The following is a 22,859-nucleotide window of genomic DNA, read 5'->3' on the forward strand; positions in this document are numbered from 1 at the left end:
CTTCATTCAAATAGAATGGACAAAAAGTCCGACCGAATACACAAAGCAATACTAGGAGGGGGATTATCCTCCCACACCACTTGAGGAACATGAACATCTACGATTAGGCGTCATTAGTCCAAACAAAATGTGTCAGATTAGCCAGAAAATCTACAACTAAATTACCCTATGTACGAATTTGAAGTAAATTAAAAAGAATGGGAAAAAACCAGCAAAATAAGGACAATCGCTCACAATATATTATATCTCAAAAGGGTTAATCATCAAATTGGTCCCTGTCTTTGTAAGGTCGTTTGAGATTGGTCCCTCCCCGGAAAAAGTTGTGTATATGATCCCTCTGATTGCACCATGTTTGTGTATAGTCCTCGTTGGAGCTCGGAGCTCCGACGAGTTTGATGACCGGCTCCCTGGTGCTGACGTGGACTCATGACTGGATTAATGAGTAAATACGTGACATTTAATTTTTTTTTAATTCAAAAAACTTCTTTTTTTTTACCCAAAAAAAACCCTGAATACTAAATCCTACCCCAAATCAAACTAAAACCCAAAATCAAATCCCTAATTCACTAAACACATCAGTTCATTGAGTTGGGAGGGGATCTGATGTGTTTAGTTGTGTCTCTATAATTCCAATACAATTAAATACATAATATAGATAAAAAAAATGAAAAAGATAAAGAGATATGAAAGTAAGCTATATATTGCATTCTGTAAGATAATAAAAATATCCCGAGAAGCAAGAATATCACCTGTTCCATTACTCCATATTTTAATAACCGTGTGATATATATTTTGATCGGATCCATATTGTACGCCCAATTTCATTGAATTTGAAATACTTTCAACATTAACTAGTGTTTTTTATCCGCGCGTTGCACGAGGAATTTGTCTATTGTATTTGATAAATCGATCGATATTTTAAATTATAAAAAATTTAAGATACTAAGAAGGTAAGAATAATCATAATAAAGATGTAGATATTTAAATAGCATAAATTCAGATACTCAATTCTAGTATTTTGTAAAGTTTTGCATGTATGAGGTATAACTGAATTTTGTTTGCGAAGATGTATACCCGTGTTACATAAAAGATATTGCTTTTGTGTTTTAGATATGTAACAATACATAAATATATAATTATTGTTTAATTATTAAAAGTACACTTAAGTTATATAAAAATGTTTTTTTTTTCACTCGTACAAATTTTCATTTTCATGCAAAATGTTCCTTCCCGTGAGATCTCGTAACTCAAATATGTTAGCACTAATAAATTTATAGTACATATGTATTAATATTTTTTATTCCTCATACTATTCTTACTATCAAATTATTATAGTTATATACATATATAAATATAATTACTCTTAACTTTTCTTTACCTAATCTGAACGGTTCAACTTTTAACTATTCTTCTTCTTCCACCTCTTCCCTCTAATAATATTGGATGGCTCCAAGCTCTAAAACTCACTCATTAATATTCGACACATCATTAGTGAATCATCAAATATATTCCATAAGTACTAATTGGATATGACATCATATCATCTAAAAATTCACATTTCACCTACTTCTTTGATCCCCTTGAAGTGCTACTGCATGAGATGCTTTTTTGACCACGTAAAAGCGCTTCTATATGAGAAACAAAGGATCAACCTTAGTAAAGCTTTGTTCTCATAGCAATACTTATCCCACAGGTACCAAGAAGTATTACTACAATGTTCAATGCAGAGGTTGGTATATTTGGCAACGCTCTGCTAACAACATAGGAATCAACCTTAATAGTCAAATTCTTGAGCCTCACTTCCACAATTGGAGCTTTGCTCCTAAGTCCTAAGACAATAGAAATAATCAATCAGTTCAAATCATCTATATATTATATTGGGATCAAATACATGATTCGGTGATTTGATTTTATCTTAAACAAAAATTTGATTGATTCTTCTAAAAGTTAATAAAGGGCATAAACAGTGGCTAAAAGCTAGGTTAGCCTCAAAGTAAAATGTTTGGTTAGAAGGCTAGTCTCAAAGTGACACACAACTGACATAAAAGCAGTAAAAATGAATCTTTGCTGCCCTAAACCACCTTCTTAGAGAAGGAGAAAAGCAATGTAAGCATACTTGGAAAAAGGAGTAGACTTGAATCAGGACGGAACACAAACTTGACATCAATTGCGAGCATGTATGGTTTTAATTTTAACCATTCAAGAATTACCTCTCAAGTTGCTTCTATTAACTTATTTCTTAAACGGGAAATCTAATTCCCAAACCTCCATTGAAACAATGGTTAATCAGGGAATAGAGTTCCATAAACTTGACCAAAATACTAAACATCAAATTGTTTTCCCATCTTAAGAGTGGAAAAGAAAATTTCTTCAAAAGGTGCATAATTTCTGAATGCGATCACTCCTTCAATTACACAAAAATAGTACTCCAAATACAACAATAGAAAGTTTTATATGAAAAGAACATACCTTTGTATAAGAAATCAGATGCATAATCAACAATTGTACAATTATAAAACTGACAAAGGTAGCATAGTCACTTGTTAAAATTAAATTAACTAACAGTTATTGATCGTGAGAGATAGAATTTAAAAAAAAACCAAAATAAACTTGGATGATCATTATTTCTCGTCATCCCATAAAAAAAAGTGCAAAAAATCAGTTTGAAATAACATACCTTAGGTACAAACATAGTTGTTAGAAGCTTTAAAAATCCTCCAATCATCTATCCCTCTTCTAATCGTGCTGAAACAAAGAATCCACACACACCTTTTAGGACCTTGCTGGGAGCAAGCAAGATGCATCCTCCAATCCAAAGAATATAGTTGAAGAATGTATCCAACATCAAATGCCTAAATCACCACAAACTACATTCATATCCAATCTGTTTGCATCCAACATCAAAATCCTTCTCCAATAATGGCTATGATACATTGTTAGTCATATTTGTTTAAAAATCTAGTTGTATTTGAGTCCATGTTTCTGGAAAACTCATGCTTCGTGTATATGTTCAATTGTCCATGTATCTTGGTTGAGTGTGTATTTTAATATATTTTGAGTCGGTTATTGCTTTCTTTTATTGGTTATTAAAATTATAATGGAATAATTAATTTATGATATTAGGAGATTGAGTTTGTTAGAAATAAGATATGATAGTTATATGTTTGCTTTTTTGAATTTTAAGTCGAGTTGCAGGTACATATAAGAGATGAGATGGTTGATGCAGTATCTTAGTTAATTAGGAAAAATATTTTAAAATTTTTATATTTTATAATCTCAGCACTACATATTTTATTTTTATATTGTAGACAATGAAAAAAATAAAAGGAGAAATCAGGGGATTCCGGTAAATATGCAGTAAATTAGGCTAGAGAATTTTCCTAATTTGAAGAGATAATGAAAACGGTTTCAAAATTTATTTTGAAAATAAATTTAGTAATGAGTAACCTAGGTAAATCTTAGATAATTAGAGCAAATCTTTCGAAATATGGAATGACACGTGTCAACAGAAGAGAAACTTTCTAATGGAATAACACATGAAATTTTTTATAAACAAAAAATAATAAATTACCTAGTTTATCACCTAAAATAGCATGGCTCTACAATCAAGAGATGAAGAATTAAAAATTTTCATTTACATTAAATATAATGTTACATGGTGGCTGATTTTTTTTTAGTGATTTTTGCTAGTTTTTACTTTGATTTTATGTAATTTCTAGTCAAAAAAACATTGATATTTCATGTTTATTTTTAATTCATGAGTGTGTGATATATTTATTGAATGAAATTAAAATATGAATTAAAGGAGTGAGCATCCCAGTATTTCTAGGTCGAATTTTAGAAAATATTTTTTTAATTAAGATTAAATCAAGAAATAAACAATCTAAATTCTAATCAAATAAAAAATTTAATAAAGTACTAATTAAAGATAAATAAAAACTACCAAAATCTAGCAAATCACAATAAAAACTCATAAAATTTCCCTCTAATTATAGTTCATCTCATCCTAGTACTAAGTAACTACTATAATAACATCTAACTAACCTAGTAGTCCCGGATTAATTTCCCCTTCTGTTACATCCTTACATGAGTTTGAAAATTTAATTAAACACATTTCTCTTAGGTGATAAGTGGAAACAATGTGGAAATAATCGCAGTCCGCAGCTAATGAGAAACTCTGCCAAATTCACCTAGCAACCATCAAATCTCTATGTGTCCATGGTAGCTTTGTGGACCCTCAGCACCAGATCAGCTCCATTTTTCCTGGAATCAACATTAAATAAAAATAAGACAAATTAAGAAAAAATCAAGAAATAAACAACTTCAATCCCAATCAAATCTAAAATTTAAAAAGGTACTAATTAAAGATAGATAAAAACTATCAAAATCTAGTAAATCACAATAAAAACTTATAAAATCATAAGTTAAATAAAAATCCAAAAATTCAATAAAGACACCATAAAAAATTAATACTCTCAAAATAAAATAAAAGACCTAAGATAAAATCAAGAAATAAACAACCTAAATCCTAATCAAATCTAAAATTTAAAAAGGAACTAATTAAAGATAGATTAAAACTACCAAAATCTAGCAAATCACAAAAAAAACTCATAAAATCCTGAATTTAATAAAAATCCAAAAATTTAATAAAAATACGATAAAAAATTAATTAATACTATAAAAATAAATCCAAAATAAAATAAAAGACCCACAGATAAAATCAAAAAATAAACAAACTAAATCCTAATCAAATCTAAAATTTAAAAATGTGCTAATTAAGGATAGATAAAAACTACCAAAACCTCACAAATCAAAAATAAAAATTTATAAAATCCTGAATTAAATAAAAATATGAAAATTCAATAAAAATTAATTAATACTCTAAAAATAAAATAAAAAACTCACAATAGAAGAGAAAAACAAACATAAATTTTTCCTTTAGATTCAATACAAAATTGTTTGATGAAAAATTAACTTTAATTTTTTGTTTGAATTAAAAAAAATTGAAAGTTAATTTTTTTTTGAATTTAAAATTATTGTTCATAGGGAAATAGTGCATTCAATGTGTTGAAGAAAACTTTGTAAGATTGCAAGAAAAATATCATAAAATCATCCAAAAACACAACAATATGGTAGGTATTTCATCTATGTTATACCAAATAACAACATCTGTGTTCTACATTAAGTCTAAGCCTACAATCTGAATTAGACACTCATCATATAGTAGGACATATGTTACCTTAGCACCCATAATTACTAACTAAACACTTTGCAGACTGTTTATAGAAGATGCATATAAAGGACCAAACAATCAATCAAATATAACTGGCTAGAAACTCAAATTAAATTCTCTCTCACATGTGCTAAGGAGATTACTACTTTTAAGGCATGACATGAATCTAAAAACTAAATAGTAAATGTCATGTAAAGTCCAAACCTTTCAATGATAACATCCCATGCTCCTTCTTCTAGATATCCCCATCAACCTTGACCTATCTTTGGGCCATCAAAAAAATTTAAAAATAGGAAGAGAAAATGATATCTTTCCAGAACCATAAATCTAAAAAAAAGGGAAAAAGTAATAAATGATGAGAATCCATACATCAATTTTCCATCATAGATCATAGCACCAACCTGAGCAATATGGTGAGTCTCAAAGGTAATCACACCGCTCTGCCATGAGATTAACCCCGTCATTACGAATACTTTCTTCAACCTACAAATCAAGGAGAAAAAATCACAAATGTTATTTAACCCAAAAGTCCTGAAAATGTATAGAAGCCAATGTATAGAAGCCAAAGATATATAAGGACTCTGTTGAATATCTGTTAAGATTTGGTTTATTATTAATCTAAATAAAAAGAAACTAAATCTATCTAAACCTATCTCTATTTAAAAAAATCCAATAATAAAAAATTAATTAATACTCTAAAAATAAATCAAAAATAAATTAAGATAAAATCAAGAAATAAACAACCTAAATCCTAATCAAATCTAAAATTTAAAAATGTATTTTTTTTATTATAATTAACCTTAGAATGACACGTGGAATTTGTTTTATGAGAATTAACGTGAGAATGACACGTCACTAAGAATTAACGTGAGAATGACACGCCACTAAATCAACCTGATAGGAGTTCTTCTTTTCTAATATATATTGATATTGATATTGATATTGATATTGATTCCATCTTAACTTACTTAAAGATTGCAATATATCAACTGTTTTAATTTTAGAATGAATCTTACAGATATCTTTTACCATCAATTTAACTTTATCTTTCTGCTAACTGTCAAAAAATATCTCTATCCTTCTTAATTAATTTGGCTTCAAGTAACCTTCACATTATTAGTTACTGCCTATACTATATATTACGAGCCGCAACTTGTTCACTCTCCCAAGTCCCATACACAAAATCCTAATTTTCATTCAACTCTCATCCATTTCATTTGCTACCTCTTCCCCTGTTTGATCGATCATCATGAGGTTCTCTTCCAAACCCTTCAAGCCTTGTGGTTTGGACATAATATTATCAAAGCAAGCACCACAATACTTCTGTTGGAAAAAGAGATTATGTCACAAATTCTACTGTGAAAAAGAGTTAGCCAAAATCAACAAATTTTTCAAATTGCATTCAGAGACGACAAAGCCTTGCGGTTTGGACATGATACTATCAGAGCAAGCACCACACTTCTGTTGGAAAAAGAGATTATCTCACAAATTCTACTGTGAAAAACTAATTCAAGAAATACCACCCAAACCTGCCAAGAAAAAATCAAGGAAGAAGATTGCTTCAGAGAATGTGCAAGAGTTGCCTATAGAAATCAGGAACCGGATTGAAGAGCTGAATGGTACCAATACTCAATTTCTCATGAGCAAGAAACTCTACAACACTGACGTCAAGGCGAATAACAATCGTCTGTCTATGCCGGAAAATAGTATCAAGTGTGAGTTCCTCACTGAAGCTGAGAAAAAAAGCACTGCTGAACAGCAAGGTGTGGATGTGACTGTGTTGGACCCAGGTCTCAGAGAACACTCTTTGGTCTTGAAGAAGTGGAAGATGAACAGTGTCTTCGTCTACAATCTGATCAAGAATTGGAACAAGGTTGTATCTGAGAATCATTTCCAAAAAGACCATGAACTCCAAATTTGGTCTTTTAGGGTCAATACCAAACTCTACTTTGTACTCAACAAAGTCTGAAATGTTGGATTAGGATTAGGACATTTCTTTTTTTCTTTTTTTTTGAAGGTAAATTAGGACATTTCAAATGTTGAATATTGATTTTTATTATTAATCCAATTTTTATTATTAAATTTTGATCCAAACTTGTATTCTTTATTAATCCAATACTCTTTTCTTACTGCATCAATATTCCGCTACTCTTCATTCTGTGCACGGTTCATGTGTTTGCGGCTTGAATGAGAAAGAAGTGGAGAATTAAAATTTGGTTTGATTTTATTTTATTGGATTTGTAAAATTGGGCAGAGTGTATAATTGATTTAGCCGTTTAGGGTTCAACTTTTGATTTAGGTTTAAATTTAGGGATTTTGTTAATTTAGGGTTTTTTACTTTTTTTCTATGTTGCATGGATACGGGTACGGTACCGGTACCGGGTACGGGTACGGGGTACGACATTTTTTGAAAAACCTGGGTAGGGTACGCCAGTTATATATATATATATAAATAGAAATAAAATGTTTTCTACCACAATATTATTAATTAAAAATATCAAATCTCCTAATGGTCAATACTTATATGAAAGACCAACATAAAAACCATCACAACCTAATGAAAATCATCAAAAGAATATGTAATACCTTAACATATATCTTCAAACACATACCGTCATAGATAATCTTAAGATTGAAGAAACATAACATAAGATTGAGTAACATTGAAGAGACATAACATAAGATTGTTCAACATAGACAGTAACACAAATTAAAATAGTGCAAAAGAGACAATACGATTGTTCAACACAACAAAACAATTAAACGATAGATTGTTCAACAACCAACAATACAAAATCAAAGCTCTCTCAAACAGTAATGATGTCATCATTCCCTTCTCCATCATTAGTGAACAAAAACGAGGTAGTTTTGAACAAATTTTTTTTTAAAAAAAAAAAAGTATCCGGAGTATCCACGGGCGTACCTAAACCTACACGTGGCGTACCAAAAAACATACCCCAATTTTTTTTTTTGGTGGACTTGGGTACGTACCCACGGCGTACCCATGGCGTACCCGTACCGGGTACGTACCCGGTACGGGTACAATGCGATTTTTTGAGTACCCGTGCATCATAGTTTTAAAAGGATTTAGGGATTAATAATTTAGTGTTTTTTTAATGGATAATTTAAACTGAGGTGTAATGGCTTTAAAAAAATTCCATGTAGAGTCATTATACGCGTCAACATGCCACATGTCAATTCGTTGAACAAAAATGATTTTTAAATAGTATACTAGTTTTATACCCGTGCCTTGCACGGGGGAATTTATTCTTGATTAATGTTTTTTTTAATTTGTTGAACAATTTTTTAATATTTATTTAATAAATACAGTTTTGTTCTTTTTTTTTTAAGTTTTTTTAAAGAATATTGGGTGTTATTTTGTTGGTTTAGTGTATAGGTTTAATGTACCAAAAAATGGGCAATTGTTATGTGGTTGTTTCATAGCAATTTGTTTGTGGGTAAATACCACATATATATTACTCTGCACGAAGATTTTCAAACATACAACAATTTATTGAAAAATTGACAACCGTGGTAAATATATGAAATATTAAAAAGTGTCAAAATGATTCAATTTGACCACAAGGTCAATATACCCAAAAAAAAATAGAAATTCTCAATGCGGTATGCGGATAAAGAAATACAAAGCAAAGTTTAGCACAAAGGATATTTATGCGTAAGCAACATTAAGGGAATGGTACTACATCTTCTCCACCTTGATCTTCTTCATCATATGTGCAATTGTAAATTTAATTTGAATTTAGAAATTATTTCTTGAGCCATGCAAATTTTCAGGACATTAAATGCTGATTTAAACCTTCTTCCGAATCTATCGTTCCCTTCGATCTTGAAAAGAAATTCCTTGTGCACTAAATCAACAATTTCTTTTGGTGAGTGTTCCATGCAGCCGTTCTAGAATTTATTTAAAATAAAATAATATATTATGAATTACATTTTCAATGTAAAAGTGCTTAATTTGAGTTGTATATGTTTACCTTTTCCATTTCATCCAAAATTTCGTTGCTCTTTTTGTTGAGGAGATAACAACCATCGCTATCAAAAATTGTTAAAGTTGCAGATCGAGTATTATCAGCAACATTTATCAACAGCTTGTACCTTAGGTAAACATCAATAATTAAACTAAATGTATTGTTTATTGAGCAAAATAATTTATTTATTCAAAGTGGAGTCTACTGTATGGTAGGAGTGACGTGCTTGTTACACTTTGGACAAAAATATAGTACTCCATCAGAGTATGCTGCTTTGTGACATTTGCAATCATGATAATACTAATTATCTGTGCTCACAATTTTCTCAATCACAGCATACACAATGAATATTATGCGTTGTAGTAATGAATAGTTGATTTAGAATTTTGTTGTCGTAACAACTGCTTGTAAAATTAATAGTGATAATAAGATATGTATATTTAATACATTTGAATGTACCTACCTAATGACATGTTTTTTTGAAATATGTATATATTACAGTAGTATTTGTTGCTATTATTTAGCTAAAATTCTATGTGTATAAAAAACATTAAATATGTTTACTGGTAAAAAAAAATTCATAAAAGTACTGGAATTTTATACTTAATGTTGTTATCATTTAATAAAAATATCATGAGTTAAATACGCAATTAACTCTACCAATTATATTGTTTTAAAAAAACAGGTAATACATAAGTAAATGTTTTTATAAAATTATTATTAATATATGTATAATAGAACTATTAATTAGCAAATCTTCATTATTTTTCCGTTAAATAGGAGAGGAATATAGCATTTTTTAAATTGATTAACATTTAGTGTATTTAAAAACCAGTAAATGTAACAAAAAAAAAACGTTTTCCCTTTAATAATCACAAAAAATATACGTTTTGTTTTTCTTAAATTTATATTTTATAAATACAACTAAAATTATTTAATGACTTATGTGAGAAAATATACCGATCTGCACGCAACTAAATTTCCAATGTTTGTGCGTGGAAATAGTTTTGGAAACTCGTCTTCTTCAATAACTTTTAAGCTTTCAAACAGGACAGTCATAACTTGTGTAAGAACTGCGTCACACTCAAATAACCTGTAAATAAAGATTAATTGTTGGAATTATAATTAATAGTTGTTGAAACGATTATTTAATATCTTGCACGGACAAACCTGTCTCTGTAGCACTGCGCTTCATTAATATTAGGATTGAACATGACTTTTGTGCATTTTAACCCAGTAGTTAACTGATATTCCGCTGTCAATTTTTTTATTGATCAAATGTTATTTACATATTAAACCTGTTACTTTTTTGAATATTATGACATGTAATTAATTTTCCGTTATTTTTATTTTTTTAAAAGTATAAGGAGGAAATTAGGGAATTAAATTCGAGTATTTACTTTTAAAAAATTCATAACCGTATGTTTTGCATTAATTTTGTTACTTTTAATTTTAAATAAAATGATGAATGTAATGTTGGGTGAGAATTAATTTTATTAATAGTTGAAATGTTTGACTTATAATTAATTAGTAATAAATTTATTTTAATTCATTTGATTTAATTGTATGCTGTAAAAGGCAAAAAAAGACGTTATTGATTTTTTTTAATCGTAATTATTATTGAATTAAATGTTGTATCACGATTTTTTGAAATTAAGTTAATGAATTAAATTTTAATAATGTTTGGATTGTTTGACTTAGAATTAATTAGTAGTATATTTATTTTAATTTATTTGAATTAAATAAATGCTGTAAAAGGCAGAAAAAGGTGATTAATTTTTTTTAATAGTAAATGTTATTGAATTAAATGTTGTATGACGCAATTTTTTAAATTAAGTCAACGAATTAAATGTATTAATATGTGAATTGTTTGATTTAGAATTAAGTGGTAATAAATTTATTTTAATTCATTTGACTTAAATGTATGCTGTAAAATGCAAAAAAAAAAAAAAACGTGTTTGATATTTTTTAAAACTAATTATTATTGAATTAAATTTTATCTCACATATTTGTTTAAATTAAGTCAACGAATTAAATGTATTAATTTGTGAATGATTAAAAAAAATTAATTAAATGACGGTAATTATGACAATTATTGTATTTAAACTATTTAAGTAATGGGGGAAATTATGATTATTTATATTAAATGACCGGAATTAATTTTTTTTATTCAATAATACAACTTTAAAACTAATTTCTTTGTAGGTCAAGAATGGAAGGTATTTTATTTCACTATTAATCAATGATTTTAAAATACGTTTAGTTGACAACAGTATATTAAAAAACATTAAATGCGTTTTATTATTATTATATGACTAAAATTTATTGTAGCAATAAATTAATTTGTAATATTGATTGAATATTTTATAAAAAATTGCATGAGATGTGCTATTTAATTTTTTTATTATTTGAGAATCATTTATTTATTTAAAAACCATTTAATTGATGATTTAAAAGTTTTCATTTGAGGTATCATATATTTTTGAAATATCAATTAATGACTTTTTAATACTCATATTGTTACTTTTCTCCTTTTTTTGATGTTTACTTAACGTAATTAACGCGGATGATTTGGTATAATTAAATTATGTAATTAAATCATTGTAATTAAGGAAATAAAATAAATTGTTTTATGAATTTTTAAACACCAGTCAACAGAGCTAATGAAATATATTTTTAAGGATTAATTTGGAAAATAATTGAATGTAAATAATGCAGTTCAACTATTTTGTGATGTGAGAAGGTATAATTTTTAATAACATTATACGACAATCAAATAGGAAAGTATATTTTGGAAAGTTGTTGAGAACATCATTTATTGTGTATTAATAATTTTGCATTAAAAACCGTGTAAATAGGTGTATTAAAATGCTTTTTTGTTTAAAAAAGGTGGGTTTATTTGCAACCTACTAAATACGCCAGTTTGTTTTAGAAAATAAAAACACCAGTTTTTTTTAGAAATTTAAAAAAACAGTTTTTAAAAATATTATTTAATTTTTTTGGAATATTTATATGGTTAATATACGTAATTAATGAAATTTGGAATAATTTAATTATATTGTTAAATTATATAATTTAACATTTAGTAATATGTGAAATTTATTTTTTAGTGACATTCTTAAAATATGATGAAGTTTTAAAATGGGTATATGATTGTATTGATGTTTTGGAAGATAATAATTTATTAACAGACAAAACATCATCTGTTACACGAAGAATAAATGAAGTAGTAAAACGTTCAAATAAAATCAATAATAACAATAACAGAAAATAGAACGCCAACACATATTTATTAAGAGTGTCAATGCTAAAATCTGGAGTACATTTTGATTATTTCTGTCTATTTGTAATGTCTCATAAATATTGCTGTCATCCTGAATTTCTTTGACTGCAGAATTATTTAGGGAGTGAATTGAATTACTTCGATAAAATCAACATCCGAGAAACATGTAAATTCCTTCAGAGACTTTCCATTAGACTGCAGATGGTTGTCAATTTTTAGAAGACACAGTTTCTTCAATGCAGAATCTTCTATAATTAAATATGGAAATGATGACAATAGATTAAATTAATTTGAAAATGTGTTAGATGAAAGAGTGAAAGTTGGAATCACACATGGTTGCTGGTTGCGTAAGAGTTCTGCGATTTTCATGTTGAATGTCGTTAGCCAACAATTTCCAAGTGATATTTCATACGTGATATGGGTTGTCCATAGTATTTGTAATTAACAATGAAGCAAATAGCCTTCTTAATTCAATTCTAGAATGATGTTCATCTGTACTGATTTCACTAACTTCTTTGATTGCATTAATGTATTATTGATCTCCAAACGTTGTTGTAGATGGACCAGCACTAACAGAGGAATTCATTAGGGGCTAGACAGGAACATTTTCCGTGAGAGAAAAGTTTAAGGCGCAAAGAACTAATTTGTGAATGTTACAAACATTGTGTGGCTTTATAAAGCTTTATGAGAAGAGACTTTAAATTGGCGTCACCCTGCTAATGATTAGGCATTAAAGTCAGTGATGTAATATCATAATATTATGACGATTATATTTGTCTAGTATAATAATATAGTATATAGTATTCCTAAAATTTAACATCTTTTTAATTTAAATTTGTAATCAAATAATTTAAAAAGAATTTGTATTTTAACTAATTTTTTTGAACAAAAGTTGTTTGAAAATTTGTTTTTTCAATTAGATCTCTTTTTAAATGTTTGATAAAAAATGGAGATTAATTTCTGAGGAAATATTTTTGTTTATTTCCTAAAAAAACTATATATTTTATTTTTTTGAAATTGCAATTATGATCTAATTTAAAATGTGTAAATGTTTTGTTTGACATTAATATTTAGGTTTTATTTAGAATAATTAAATTATCATTATTTTTTGTTTTCTAAATTCAAAATTTCATTTATTATGTGATTAAATTGTTTGATTATTCCAAATTAGAAGTCTGATATTATGCATTTTTATGAAAATTTTAATGAATGCCATTAATGCATTAAACTTCTTTTGTCCCATTAAATTGGCTGCACATTATATGCATTAATTTTATGCATTAATTTTTTTTTACAATATAGGAGTAGTAATTTATCTTCTAATTGTAATTAATACCTAATTTGTCATTAATTATGCATTGATTTTATTTTTTGAAAATTTAAATTATTTCAATATTTATAGAATGAAGACTTTATTAGTATTAATGTTAGGTTAATTTCGTATACACAATTAAAGGCTAATTTATTTTAAAGTTAATTTGTTACCCATTCATTTAATATTATACGGATTATTTTAGGCATTTTTTGAACAATTAGGGTGTAAAACAACAATTATGTGTATGAAAAAAAGTTTTTTTATTAATAAGGCTAGTGAAATTAATGTTTTTATCTTTGAATAAAATTTGATTGTTATTTTCCGATGTATCAAAAAAAATATTTGATTGTTACATTTTAGTTTTTATAAAAACCTTTTTCTTTTCATTGTCTTTGTTTTACGTGAGTTTACCCAAAAAAAAATGCAAAATTTATCATTTTTTTCCTATTTGAGTTAGTTGGAGATAGGATTAATAATGGTTCATTTATTTTGCTATTATGTATTTTCGTAAGTGTATATCACGGAACAAACGGTGAAATAAAATTGAGTAGCACCGACCTGTAATTTATTATGCTGCTGAAATAAATAAAAATATTGACTACATACTTTTAAAAAATTAAATACACATTACATATATTTTCAAATACTTCTTTGGTAAACTACATTCTTTGTAGTGTTTGTCACTTTTTCTTCCTCATCCAGCACTAATAATTTGAGTCCTTTTCTTGATCTTAGCATGGAGAGCAACGTACAACTGACCATGTGTGAATACATGGCGAGAAAGATATAGGCCAACGTGGGATAGTGACTGACCTTGACTTTTATTTATAGTCATTGCAGAGCACAAACTGATCGGAAACTGACGTCTTTCAAACTTAAACGGGTATCCTGAGTCAGAGGGAACCATGTCCATTCTTGGAATGAAAATGTCATCTCCAATGTTGGTTCAAGTTATTACAGTGGCTTTTATTACATTTGTTCCAAGATCAGCCACTATTAGTCGTGTTCCATTGCAAAAACCGACTGCTTGATATATATTTCTTAAAAGCATTATCGGAGCTCCTTCCTTCAATGTTATTTTATGATTTGGTATTCCGAAGCATGTAATATCATTTAAGAACTCTGTAAACCTGGAATCTGTATTCCGGCTGCTTGAACTATATTTCCCTTTCATTGTATAAGGTATTGAGAAACCCTGTTAGGAACATGCTACACGGAAGGAAGGGAAAAAAAAACATCATTGTTATTCTACTACGAAAACTGGTTTAAGCTATTTTATATATAAAAAAACTCATATAAATAGATATGCATCTAGCAATAAACATACCAGCTTATATCAAGTAGCTTGAGACAGAAATTGTGTGAGTCCAAACACAATTATATTGAACATCCAACCGAGGAATGTTCACATCAGGATGCAATACACGATATAGTACCTCCTCCTTGTCATATTCCTCCTTGTCATATTCATAAACTTTGAAATGAAAAAGACACTCACCAACATATCGAAGAGAGAAAATGCAATCATTTTGGATGTTGTAGAAACCACAGAGCGCATACCAACCCTCTGTGAGTTTTGGATCTGAATCGCTCATGTTGTAGTGAACAACATGAGCATTGACCACTGGGTCGATCAACGTCCATTGAGTATTGAGCTTTGTCTTACTCTGCCTGATAAAACAGCTCGGAATTTCTCTTTCATGCTGCATGAAGATAACAGCAAGGTTAGATAAATATGGAGCTAGGATTATCACTTGAGAATAAATATAAATGGCATTATAAACTTACCTTCCATTCGTAACCGAGTATAGGAACCAACACTTGTAATTCATCCATGGGTAATCTTCATTCTCATGCATGGCTGATAAACATATTGGATGAACAAACAGGAATTAGTGAAGGATATATAGGACAGAGGACAAGATAATTCTTACATTCATTTTTTAATAAATGACTTACCTTCACATCAAACTTCACTCCTTAATATAATGGGTCATTATGTTTTTTAAATTAATTTCTGAAAAAAGTGAAAGAAACATAACAGTCAAATCACTGATTAATAGAATCAAATTTTGAGTTTGCAAAAGGCATATTTGGAAGCATTAGTATCATAAAAGCCGTTTACCAAAAATTAAATAATTATGCTTAATGTTTTTAAACAAAACCATTTAGACTATGGGTTTCGGGATTTGACAGGGAAAAGTTAACAGGGAAGTTTCATACAATACCTGGATTTGTCATGTAAACTGATACACTGAATTCCTCAGCTATCTGTATCAATCAAGAATGCATTTGTGCCAGTTTCAGCTGCAATGGTTATTTTTCATATCAGCAAAATTGGTCACAGAGAAGGGAATAGGTTGTTGTAAATGAACTTATCATCCGTAGTGAGTGTTGTTCCATCCATAAGCATATGGATCGAGCCCCTTGCTTTTCATTTCTGCAACCTACAAAACAAACTCAAGGGTGACTAAAAATAATAAGCCTTTCTTCAAATGAGAAGACAACCTCAAAACAAATACCATGGTCCATTAGTTGATCATATTGTACAGTTCAAACTATCCATAATTGAAGAAAAGGACATCTAACTAATCCCAGGAAATGTTACTTAATAACACATAACTTCACACTCAATATTCTACCCGTTCCATAGAGCAATTATTTTTATTTAAAAGACATAAAAAAGTAAAAGAAGATGAGCACACAATTCTAATTTCTTCTATTGACTAATAAGATTTTACAAAAATTTGCCTTGTACACTTAATCATTTCAGTTTCAGAAGTCCAGAAAAATGTTCCAAAATCATCAAAGAAATGATATTATCCATAGTATATTCATATAGAAATTTAACACTTCCATGAGCCATCCCATTGGTCTGATCTTCAGTATCCTCAAAGAAAAAGATACAAAGATATATTAAATGTTTACTTCTTACAAAGAAAAGAATCACACAATACTCACCTTGGTCTTTGGCGGTTAGCAAATCAGTCTGAGAATGAACTGTTCTGTCTCATTGCTACTGCATGTCATGTCAGCATTTTAATCCTCTTGTTTGTCTACATGATTTTCACCAACCATTCTGCACTTCCTCCAATACCCAAGCATCCTGCAAAAAATGACATTGAGAATAAGATGATTGAAATTGAAATTGACTTTGATTTTGTGGCTTTAATAAGATCAAATTATTTTCAACAGAAATTTGCACTTTTGAAAAGCTACCCACTCACTAAGATCAGCAAGCATGAGATTCCAATTTATTCTAATATGTTACAATCTCAAGCAGCACAAGAGTTAAAATTGGAAAAACTGGAAAATCATCAAGGGTTGCAAGAGTTCAAAGGAGAAACTCATCAGTGCATATCAGTACCCTTTAAATAGTATAAGGGGAATCTAGTCCATCATTATGAAACTTTATTTGAAATTTGAGAAAAAAATACTTAAAGATTATAACTTTAGTGGCTGAACACCAACCTGGAATGAGATTATGCAGAGAGACCAAAAGTAGCAAGCAAAAAGAAAACCCAGATGGTAAAATTGTGCTAATAATGCATTGAGTTGTGGGGCTTCAAGATGCAATTGGAAGGGGCCGTGAGAGATGCAATTGAAGGTCGACTGCGATTGAAGCGAAGAATGGTTAGAATCTGGATGAGAGGGGAAAAAAGGGATAACTGGTTTAGTTGAGGTTTCGATTCAAGGGCTTATGAATATGAAAATCAAAGACGGTGATGAAATTCTGGAATAGATGAACTACAGGGTTGAAACGGCAGATGATGTTACGCTGATGAGAGAGGGGAAAACGCGTTTAGAATAAATTGGATTAAGGAGAGATGAGTGAAGGATAAGGAGAAAGGTGTAGGATAAGAGGAATGAAGAATTGAGTGCCATGTAGAATTTTTCATGATATTAACCAATCAGTAGATGCCACGTATGCGATGACTGTACTGAGATCTTTTCTTGAATGTATATAGTATGGATGGATGTGTAGAAAAAGGTACCTGTTTATCAAAGTTGATGTCATCTTCATCACCACAATCTTCAAATGTTTGAAGCAACTGAGCATTTCTTTTTTATCCGTTTTCCTTTTCACTTCAGAAAATTATTCATACCTTAAAGCAACATAGGAAAAAATTAACTAAGGAAAACATCAAAATCAGTATGAAATTTCAAGGACTTAAGTCATTAAAGAGTGGCATAGAGCCACAAACCCAGCCAGTTGCATATATAACATATAACGGTTTAAACCAAATATACCACACCACCACACAACCAACAAAATAAAAGTTTAAATATAATAAGATATATAAATATTGGGGTAGCATTGAATACTGAAGTCTTGACATATGAGCACATAAGGTAACTCCCCATATCAAAGTGAACCATGATATAAAACCTTCAATTGCAAAGATATAAGAAAAGCAAAAATTAGTGATAAGAAAGAGAAAAATAGTTCATCACCACAATCTTGGATGGATAAAGAAAGGGGAAAATAGAGAAACTGATGAGGGAAACTAAAAAAGAAGGGAGAAACACACCTACAATGATTTATAGTGTTCCTTTCCCTTTCACCATAAGATGGCTTTAATGTCAAAACTAAAGGAACCACCCCTTTATTGCTAATTTTCTGCCTCATCTTCATTCTCTAAGTAATACTGAGCAACAATATACAACCTCAGTCCAAGCTACAGGAATTGAATGGATTCATATTAATAAGCCATATTATATTTGTTGACCTTTTAATTGTGTAGAAGCAGCTGACCTTAATTTTGCTAGGAGTAGTGCTGACCTGGTTACCTGCAATGGCAGGAGCACACACATGCATAAAGGAAATGCTCACACCCTCCACATCCTTGATTCTTTGAATGTTTCTTTGAAATATGAATGTAGCGTGGCCTAAAAAATTGAAATCCAAAAGAGACTTTCAGCTTAAATATATAGCCTAAAATATAATCCTCAACCTGAATTTTCATCTCTATAAAAATTCAATAAATTGAAGCTTGACAGGGGGAGTAATTTAAGGTAAAGGGAAAATTTGAATTCAAAATCACTAATTAATAAGGCAAGGAGGTTATTTAGGGCGAGAGTATAATTTTAAGGCTTGATAAGGGGAGTAATTTCAGGTCAAGAAAAAATTCAAATTAAAAAACACTAATTATTGAGAAAAATAATAATTACAGTAAGACAACTAATCACTTAATTGATCCAGATAAGACAACTAATCAACAATTTCAGCATCTAATAAGGCAACGAATCAATCACCTAATTTTTTTGAAAACGAATAAAATAAAAATCATGCTTGAACATACCTGAGATGGTGATGAGGGAATAATGGCAGCCGAGGATTCAGACCTAACCGGATGTGAAGATGAAATTAGGGAACATAGGCCGTGAAGACGATATCTGAAAATTAAGAAACAGAAAACCCTAAAGCAATGAAAACAAAAAAACCACAAATCAATTAAGTCCTAAATCAAGAAATCAACATGAAAATACCTGAGTCATCGCTGTGCGCCGTGGAGAGTAGGGAGACCGTGAGAGATGATGCTCGGAGTGGCCATGAGTATGAAGATTCAGATTTCATGGTTTGAGAATGGAAAACTGCGACTGATAACGACACTGCTCGCGAACAACGGTAATAGAGGTGACGAAACGGAGGGAGGAGATTATGATAAGTTACTGAGAAGAACTCGTTGTAGATAGAGGGTGAGAAGAACAGAGTGTGAGTGAAGATGAATTCAGGTGAGAAGTGATATCAGAAAAAAAAAAAAAAAAAAAAAAAGAAACTCGTAGCCTTGGATCTTCCAGAGAGGAGGGAGAAAATTTCAAAGGAGGAGGGCGCAGACTGAGAGGAGCTCATTCACGGAACGGAGAAGCGGTGATGGCAGTCAGGGGCGGCGGCCTGAGAGAAGAATGATCGCAGAATGAGAAATTTTAGAGGAGGAGGGCGTAGGTGAAGAAAAACTGGAAGAGATGCTGATGAATGAAACGGTAGAGAAGGAAAAGAGATGAGAGAGGGAAGAAAAAAGCGTTTTAATAATTGGTATTAAAGAGATATGAGTGTAGGTTAAGAAAAAGAGTGTAGGATAATAGGAATGAAGGAATGGCCACGTAGGATTTTTTCTTATATTAACCAATCAGGAGTTGCCATGTCAGCGATGACTGGGCTGAGATCTTTTCCTGAATATATATACTATGGATACAACGAATAATTTATAGATAATTTCTTTCCGAGGCAAAAAAAAAATGATATATAGATAATTTATAAATTTATAGGCTAAAAAGCACTTTTGGCCCCTGATGTTTCAAGTTTGTGGAAATTATGCCTCTACACTATTTTTGTCGATGTTTCTACCCCTCATGTTTTCAAACAGTGCACCGTCTACCCCTCCGCCAATCAGGCTTTATCAGGAGAAGTTCCTGAGTGGATTTGAGAGATGAAGAAGAGTATATGAAGTTAATGATTATCAAAGAAATGATATAAATTAAAATGTCTTGTTCGATGAGCTTTATGTCATGTTTTGTTCTATCTTAAAAACATAATAAGCACAGAATGTAACTCATATGTCCGGTTTTGTTTTGTTCTCAATTTTCTATCAAACATTACATTCCCATACTTTATCTTTAATTAGTTAAAGTTGATGTAGATTCCAATAAATTGGAAGTGAGACTCATATTTTTTAATGGATCCCACATAATTTTCAATCAATTAAAAAAGTGGTGTTAAAGTGAGTCTTGATAGCGCTCAAATAAAATATAAAAGAAAATATTATTTACGAGATAAATTTTAATCAGTTTTAACTTGATAATTAGATTAAGATTATCTTCCTCCTAAGCCTTAGCACTGAAAAACTGATCAAGTCACATTTCAAAAAATTATTATTATTTTAATTAAAAAACATTTTTACAGAAATATAGGAAAAAATTAGAACATGACAGATTGTGTATAACTTCGTATGCCTTAAATTGATTTTTTTAACGTCCTTAAATTGAATTAATATAAGGCGTAAGTGAATTTCAAAAAAAAAATAAGCTAGGCGTAAGTGCTAGGGGTTGTCTTTCTTTTGTACATTTTTTTACACTAGTTCATTAATAAAGTTTTGCTTTAAATAAAGGGTTAATCCTCTACTTGGTCCGTGTGATTGTGTCGCCGTCTGAAATTAGTCCCTCCCCGGAAAATTTGCAAATTTGGGTCCTCTCGTTTGCAATAAGTCTGGAGCAGGTCCTCGCCGGAGCCCGGAGCTCCGACGAGTGATGAAGTGTCACGCTGACTGGGGCAATAAAGCCTATGTGGAATTTTAAAAAAAATAACACATCATAAATTGTATTTTAATTAAAGAAAATAAAACCAATTAACAAATACAACCATAATTTAATTAACAAAAAAACAAATTCCCCCAAATTTCAATCAAATTAGGGTTCTTCTTCTCCTTCTTTCCTAGCATCAACACTGTCCCAATGGTAGTAGGAGGAGGAGATGTCGCACAGTGTATTAAATTGAAGCAATACCTCGCCTCAAATTCCAAATTCCCACAACCATAGTTAGCAAATTTCACACAAGAACCCAAACAACCAGCACAACCGCATAACCCTAAACGTGAATTGAAGAATTTCCAGAAACAGAGCCACAACAGAAGAAGAAGGAAGAAGAAAGAAGGATTTGTTTTGTTTCTCACCAACTGCTCCCAAACAGAGAGAGAGAGGGAAGAGGGACCGAATCGAAATCAACAGACGAAGACTTCCTCCCTCTCAAGCTCAAATCGATGCCCTGATTCATGCTCTGAACTGAAGAACCCTAAAGTTGTATGCCTTTCTCTTTACTGCTCTAATTCACGTGGGTTTCTTCCTCTCCTACCTTTCTCTTTGAACAGCTTCGTCGCTGGTGTGGTTGGACTTGATTTAAGAAATGGGTTTGGTTTTGGTTGCTGGGTATGGGTGGGCTTGCTGGGTTGTTGAGCTTGCTGGAGGTGGGGGTGGGTTTCTGGGTTGTGGTGGCTACGTGGCTGGCGTTTGGGTCGTAGGCGTTGAGCGGCTCCTGGATGAGGCCGAAGAACTTGCGGCCGCTGATGGTGTCGTAGTAGCACTTGAGGCCAACGATGTTGGCCGTGGCGAAGCCACAAGGTACGTGTCCCACTGTGAACCTTGCTGCTGCAAATCCTCTTTGTTAAAGAAGAGGCTGCAAGTCGAAGAAGCTGGAACAGGAAGAAGAAGCTGAAGTCGAAGGAGGTGATGAGGAAGAAGAAGCTAGAACAGGAAGATGAATCTCGATGGTTGGTTCTGATCTGGGGATTTTGGGGGTTGATTTTGATTTGGGGGGGGGGATAATTTCATAGGGATAGCTATATATTGCTTGTAATCAGGAATTGCTATGTGAAGAAAAAAGAGAAAGATGCTGATGATCTTATTTTGTATGTGAGATTATGAAGATGAAGATGTTTGTGAGATGATGAAGATGATTGATTATGATAAAGATGATTGAAAATGTTTTGATTTTTGGGGCTTAACTTAACCATGATTCTTTTTTGGAGGATTAACCTTTTAATTTAATTGAAATTTCTTATTTGTATTTATTTTTTATTTTTATTATTTTTAATGCCACTTCAGAAAAATTTATCTAGTCAGCAAGCTTAATCATCACTCATCGGAGCTCCCAACTCCGGCGAGGACCTGCTCCACACACTTTCCAAACGCGAGGACCCAGATTTGCAAATTTTCTAGGGAGGGACTAATTTCAGACGGCGACACAACCACAGGGACCAAGTAGAGGATTAACTCTTAAAAAAATTATATACTTCTCTTTTAATATTACTTTAAATTTTCCCGTCAGAAAAATATTATTTTAAATTTTAAAAAATTATGTAACTAAATAAACTAGTTATTCAGCCAAAGTTAACTTTAATTTTCTAAATTCCAAAAAGTAATACTAGTATTAAATATTAGTATATGGTGGATGGACCTCGTTTAAAACAAAACCTAAACATTATTTTACATTTTTACCTGATGTCGTTTTGATTCTATTTAATTAGATCATTGCATTAAAGCTAA

General features: G+C 30.4%; 1 protein-coding gene and 1 long non-coding RNA gene across 17 annotated transcripts; one reads left to right on the forward strand and one right to left on the reverse strand.

Moving 5' to 3' along the window:
* The first annotated feature begins 6,665 nt into the window (after positions 1-6,665).
* Positions 6,666-7,202, forward strand: LOC130712451 (B3 domain-containing protein At2g24670-like). The gene has a single exon (XM_057562284.1). It carries the CDS (start codon positions 6,666-6,668, stop codon positions 7,200-7,202), a length of 537 nt encoding a protein of 178 aa, XP_057418267.1.
* A 7,151-nt stretch (positions 7,203-14,353) lies between these two features.
* LOC130713706 (uncharacterized) lies at positions 14,354-19,835 on the reverse strand. 16 transcript variants are annotated; one of them, XR_009010984.1, is made up of 11 exons: positions 19,311-19,835; positions 19,124-19,217; positions 18,604-18,710; positions 18,353-18,499; positions 17,816-17,926; positions 16,782-16,926; positions 16,049-16,290; positions 15,780-15,837; positions 15,609-15,681; positions 15,148-15,523; positions 14,354-15,029 (listed from the first exon to the last, which is right to left on the reverse strand). It is a non-coding gene; the product is annotated as an uncharacterized LOC130713706 (long non-coding RNA). The 16 variants fall into 16 exon arrangements; XR_009010994.1 differs by having other exon boundaries at positions 16,049-16,267; positions 18,353-18,469; positions 18,577-18,611; positions 19,311-19,834; XR_009010992.1 differs by having other exon boundaries at positions 16,049-16,267; positions 18,577-18,611; positions 19,311-19,834.
* Between the last annotated feature and the right edge of the window lie 3,024 nt (positions 19,836-22,859).

The sequence above is a fragment of the Lotus japonicus genome, chromosome 4 (genome assembly GCF_012489685.1).
Source record: "Lotus japonicus ecotype B-129 chromosome 4, LjGifu_v1.2".
NCBI classification, from domain to species: domain Eukaryota; kingdom Viridiplantae; phylum Streptophyta; class Magnoliopsida; order Fabales; family Fabaceae; genus Lotus; species Lotus japonicus.

Bases quoted from the DNA above. Each gene is read 5' to 3' on its own strand.
- LOC130712451 (XM_057562284.1), top strand. From the start codon at position 6,666: ATGATACTATCAGAGCAAGCACCACACTTCTGTTGGAAAAAGAGATTA.